This window comes from Octodon degus, unplaced genomic scaffold (assembly GCF_000260255.1).
Source record: "Octodon degus isolate 3935 unplaced genomic scaffold, OctDeg1.0 scaffold00067, whole genome shotgun sequence".
NCBI lineage: Eukaryota > Metazoa > Chordata > Mammalia > Rodentia > Octodontidae > Octodon > Octodon degus.
This window is the reverse complement of record NW_004524643.1, coordinates 11,788,469-11,794,458: the sequence shown is the minus strand read 5'-3', so window position 1 is coordinate 11,794,458 and position 5,990 is coordinate 11,788,469. Positions and strand designations below refer to the sequence as shown.

General features: G+C 42.1%; 1 protein-coding gene across 1 annotated transcript in view; it reads left to right on the top strand.

Moving 5' to 3' along the window:
* Hps5 (HPS5, biogenesis of lysosomal organelles complex 2 subunit 2) overlaps positions 1 to 5,990 on the top strand; it is a 43,351-nt gene that overhangs the window by 34,542 nt on the left and 2,819 nt on the right. The window contains exons 18-20 of the mRNA XM_023719333.1: positions 129 to 248; positions 2,315 to 2,428; positions 3,959 to 4,065. Coding sequence (XP_023575101.1) covers positions 129 to 248; positions 2,315 to 2,428; positions 3,959 to 4,065 — 341 coding nt within the window. The remainder of the gene's footprint in view (positions 1 to 128; positions 249 to 2,314; positions 2,429 to 3,958; positions 4,066 to 5,990) is intronic.

The window sequence follows — 5,990 nt, the reverse complement described above, 5'->3', positions numbered from 1 at the left end:
AAAAAAAAAAAAAAAAAAGAAAAGTTTTCAAGTGATTTTTATGTACTGTAATCAAACTCTCTTCATACCCTTACACTTGATGTTTTTTCTTTTGAAGACTAGTGATTTTTCTCTCCTATTTCTCTCAGGTCATCTTTTCTAGAGTCCCTTCTTCAACCAGAGTCCATCAGATTAGATTGGCTACTTCTGGCGGTGTCGCATGATGCTCCACCGAGCACTAGTACTATGGATGATGACGGGTACCCCAGGTGAGGAGATCTTTTTCTATGAACTGCACACTGATGCTGCTTTAGAATGCAATGGGTTTATTCACATATACCATTTCTGGGCTCAGTTTAGGAATGGCTGTGGAAGAGGCCAACCCAAGTCATAGAAGTAATGAGATTGTGTGTGCTTCTCAGTAGTTTTGAACATTTTTTTGGTCACAGATCTTGTAAAAATGCCCATTTATGGAACATTTTGCACATTTTAGAGCGTTAAACTGACCTCCTTACACCTGTCTCATAGACCCACATAAGAGCTCTTAATGAGTAAACATGTGTTAGGGAAAGAAGCCCGTGTGTGTATGTGTGTTTTCCAAAAGTTTGTCCAAAATTTTCTAGGTATAACCTGATTTAAAAAGGTTTGCAAAAGATAAACGCTGATACTTGTATGAGAAGTATTCCCTGAATTTTTCTTCAGGGTAAGATTTTGAAGAGTGCCTCCAGAATACCTATCTTGTTTGTCTTCCCTGCAGACATCTAGAAGCATGTGTAGTGGCTGATAGGTTTTTGACAGGGTCGCAGCAGAGCAACAGGCAGAAGGAAAAAGGGAAAGGGCTTTCTTATTTTTCAGGACATGGAGAGAATGTGGGGAAGATAAGGAATTCTCTGGAGTGGAACAAAGGGAGGCTGAGGCTTTTAAGGCCTTTTTTTTTTTTTTTTTCCTGTAAGTTATTTATCACTGAAGAAAGAAAACATAGCAGCAAGTTCTGTGTTTGCTTCAATATGATCAAATAGTTAATCTTTTTTTTTTTTTTTTGCGGAACTGGGGATTAAACTCAGATCCTTGCGCTTGCCAGGGAAGCGCTTATTCCACTGAGCCATCTCCCCAGCCCCTCAAATAGTTAATGTTTAACATACCTACTACAACCTAAAATTGAAGTCAACACAGTCATTACTACCTCTTCAAACCAGTGGATCTGAAACAGTTTTCATACCATTAGCGATTGAAGCATAAACTTCTTTAGGTATTTAGAAGCATTTTATGGCCTTTCGCCAGGGGTAGGGTTTGAGAGGGATGCTTAGATATACCTGAGGAGCTGGTTGGGTCCTTCCCTGAGGTGGTAGGAAAGCTGAAAGGAAACTACACCCTGGGCTGAGGTGGAGAAGCAGGGGGAGGTGGTCTCTGGGAAAATAAGCTGTTGTTTTAAGGGCTTCAGCCCTATTAGATGACCACCATAATAATTCAGCAATTCATACTAGGGCCATAACCTATCAGTGGCCATGAGTAACAGAGTTATGGACTTCTCTTTTTTTTCCTTTGATTATCTAGAATATCTAGGGTTTTGTACACGTGTGGCAAATGGGAATTAAACCCAGAACTTCTAACATGCTAGGCAAGCACTGTACTGCTGAGCTATGTATTGCTATCCCCTAACTTTCTAGGCTATTTTCTTTTCTTTTAGTGCCTGGGATCGAACTCAGGGCACTTTATCACTGAGCTATGTCCCTAATCTTTTTTGCTTTTCACTTTGAGAGAGGATCTCTCAGTTGTCCAGGCTCACCTCAAATTTACAAGTTTCCTGCCTCAACCTCTTGAATAGCTGGGATTATAGGTGCCTATCAAATTTTTATCTTTCTTACTGTTTTTTTTTTTCCTTTTTCAGACAGGGCCTCGCTGTGTAGTCCAGACTGGCCTTGAGCTCATTTTGTAACCCAGGCTGGTCTTCAGCTCAGTGATCCTCCTGCCTTAGCCTCCTGCGTGCTGGGATTATAGGCATGTGCCACCATGCCCAGCTTCCTTTTTACTGTTTTTTAACATGAAAAGATTATAAGAAAAATAGAAAGTTATAATTTTTCAAAAGGCAAATAGAAATGTTTAGAAAGTGGAATAATAGAACATAATTAAACTATATTCTTTATTTTTATTTTTATTTTTTTATGAGCAGAATATATTTATGGAGAGAAAGAAAGCTCCTGTCCCAAGAGAGGGACAGGAGGGGGGGCCTGAGCAGGTAGTTCCCCCCTAAACTATATTCTTAACTCTTAGGTGACGAGTAAGTGCTGTATAGAGTTTATTTCCTATCTAATTTGCTAACGTTTTCATCACGCAGGCCTCATTCACACTTGTTTTCCTGGGGTTACAGTCAGCTGATCCTTTATCTAATTAAACTTCCTGCAGATTTTACAACCAAAGAGAAAATGACTGACATCTGTAAGTCTTGTGGGTAAGTGAGGATTTCTATAGAAACTGAAGTTAAAATCAGAGTCATTTCAGTGAGTAACCTCATAGTTAGGGCCCTGAGTTGATGTGCTTTATTGTTTGGCAATGGAGTCTACCATCTACAGGTAAATGTATCTTTTTAAGGGATAGTAAACATCTTTCTCATATTGAGTTTTATGCCTACTTTTTTGTGTAAGAGAGATCGGCCCTCTCTCTGCTCATTTGCTGGTTGCAGTGTTTGGGCCTGTAGATGGAGTCTAAGCCCTGGCTATCAGTTACAGTGGATAAAGGATTTCCAAGAAGACTGAGATCAGAATAGGCTCAGCACTCACTGGGGAAGGGCTCGGGGGAAAGGTGAGACTTTGGGGGAAGCCCAAGGCTGGGGCAGATGTGTACCTGTAGTGGAGCCAGGCAGAGGGTGGGCCAGGTGGGGTGGGAGGAACATTTCCAGAAAAGGCCCCACAAGTGAACACTGCTTATTGTCCACATCACCTGTGAGATTATTGTGCAGATGTTGTCCATGGTTTTACCTGGATGAAATGTTTTGCAGAGGCCTGCGTCTTTCTCTTCCCTTGCAGTGTCTCATTCGTACAGTGGTGGATATTTGATCTGTATTTGTTCATTGGTAGTGAGGCAGAGTCTGGCAAGGAGGTGGAGATGATGGCAGACCTTGAAAGCTGGTCAGAAGCGTTTGTACTATTTTCTTTTTTGGTACTGGGAATCGAACTCTGGGCCTTGCACTTGCCAGGCAGGCGCTGTGCCACTGAGCTACATCCCCGGCCCTCAGCAGCATTTAGTTATTGGTAGAGACTCCTTTAGATTTTGTGGTACAGAAGTGACATAAGGAAAGTGGAACCTTCTGGAGATCATTTCTGTTGTCACACACAGAACTGGGAGGGAAGCCTGCTGGGCGGCTGTTGTGAGCATTCAGGCATGGTGGGTTGGTAATTAGGAGGGCAGCGAAAGGAGCACAGTCAAGGCCTTCTCAAAAGAAGACGAAGTGGGACTGGGTATCTGGCCATTGAAAGAAGGAGATGAGGCAGGGAGAACTTCCATGGTTTCTGAATTTGGAGAAAAATTATACTAATTTTATGTTGAACTGTAAAGTTTATAAAGCATATAACATTTAAATGCCTTATAATTGATGTGTGGTTTTAGATGTCATTTGTAAAAAAATGTTCTAGGTCAGTGTTATCTGTGTGATAATAGAAATGTTCTGTTTAATAAGGTAGCTGCTAGCTGTGTGTGGTCGTCATCAGATGTTTGAAATATTGACAGGTCAACTGAAAAATTGGCTTGTAAATTTTATTTACAATAAGTTCCATGCTCCGGATTCATTTGAAGTCTGACAAAGTGAGTCTTGCACAGTAGACCTGTGAATCTTAAGCAGTGCACCTGTGAAAGTTCACAACTGAAATGGTCCTAAGTTGGGGACTTACCGTACTTTCAATTAAACAGCCACATGTGGCTAGTGATCAGTGTGTTAGACAGCATACTTCGGATACATGAGCTGCCTCCAATGTGGTCTCTTTAGTTTCTGGCCTGGATATCTTACTCTGTGCTTGGAGCTGGAGAGAAGAAGAGAGGCCTTCACCAACATCGTGTATCTGAATGATATGAGCCTGATGGCAGGGGACAGTGGTGCGTATTTCCCCACGGGTTACTCTTGCGGTAGTATCTTAGATGTCTTGGGCCAGGGATGTAGCTCAGTGGCACAAGAGCCTGCCTGGCAAGCGCAGTATCCTGAGTTTGATCCTCGATACTGGAAAAAACAAAACAAAACCCAAAAAAGGAATGCAACAAACATCTTAATGATTATATAGTTCATTTTCAAATTTGGAATTTTAAAATTGTACACTTTGCTATATTATGAAATATTTTCTATTTAATGAATGTCTGCTTCATCGTATGCAGTTTTCTGTGCATTTTTCATGTTGTTTTGGGACAGCTACCGTTATTTGCACCTTCCAGATGTTTAACTGAGGCCCAGAAAGGATAACTAAATGTCCCGAAGTCGCACAAATGCTCAGTGCTGGAGCTGGCATTCTGATCAAGGCCTGTCTCCAAAATCTGATTTTCTTCTTTACTTCATCATGTTGCCTTAATAAATAGTAACAAATTAGGGCTTCTTAAGATGAATTGAAAATACAATCCTAATCAGATTCCCTAAACCTTCATAGGCCTTTGAGGCTTTTTTTTTTCTCTTTTTAAAAAATGTATTTGGTACCCAGGTCTCACTTTCAGCTCAGACTCGTAGTGCTCCTCCTGTTTTCAGGCTTCCCAGCGCTGGGATTACAGGTGTGTGCCACCACGCCTGGTCTCGGTCTCTGTCTTGGTGGCCAACTCAGCATGCCCAGGAGATTGAACCCTGGTCCCTACGCTTGCCTAAGCAGGAGCTTAGTCTGAGCTATCTCGCTGGCCCTAAAAACCCTAAATGTTCTTTTTTGTTTTCCTTTTTGTGGAACTGGATATCGAACTCAGGACCTTGCCCTTGCCAGGCAGGTGCTTATGCAGCTGTGCTATCTCCCTAGTGGCCTTTTGAGACTTTTTATTTTTAAGTTTTCATGTACCCAACACTGATGAGAAGCAGAGGACTTTGGCACACCAGTTGCTAAGGCCTGAGAGTATGCGCTGCACCCAGAGAGGTGGCCTTGTGGGTTTCCTGGTGCTGCTGGGTTGGTCTTCACACAGAGATGCCAGCTGCATGCCTGGGGCCCTTCCCCTGCCATAGAAAGACCCAGGATCCCTCCCTGCAGCCCTTTTCCCCCTGTTGGCATGGGAGGGACAGTCAGGCTGCTGAGGGTTAGCTTCAGCCATCACCACCATGACTGTAATTACTGAGACCTCTTTAGTTCGGAATGAAACTGGGCCAGTCTCCTGAGAGGTAGCCAGAAAAGTGAAGATATAAATGCTTTATGTTTTTAAAGTTGCAGCATGTGTTTGCTATTAAGAAAAAAAAAAAAAGGAAAATTCAGGAAACATAATGAAAATAAATGTCAGCTAAAATCTTAGCTACCCAGATAAAAGTACTTCTCAAAGTCTGTTAAAGTAATTGGGCTAATCTTTTAAAAGAAAAAAAAAATGTTCTGAGACCATGTCTTGCTATGTGGTTTAGATTGGTCTTGAACTGTCTAGAACAGACTGGTCTCAAACTCATGGCGATCTTCTTGCCTTACCCTCCCGAGTGCTGAGATTACAGGTGTGTGGCACCATGCTCAGCATAGTAATTGTACTAATCTTAAGAGTTACTCTTGATCTTGGGCCAGGGAGATAGCTCAGTGGCTTAAGCACCTGCCTGGCAAGTGCAAGGTCATAAGTTTAATCCTCAGTACCAAAAAAAAAAAAAAAAAAGCGATTCTTACCATTGTGTTCTTCTCTTGCTACGCTGTCTCTAAATGATGAGCAGATTGATTTTATCGCCAAGTATGTCACCTGTCCATTTTTTCTATGCTGCCCCTTGTCATCTGATCCTAGGCTGCTGCCTAGACTACTCTAATAGCCTCCTAACTGGTTATCTGACTTCATTCTTGCCCACCTTCAGCCTATGTTCCTCACACAGTCAGGAT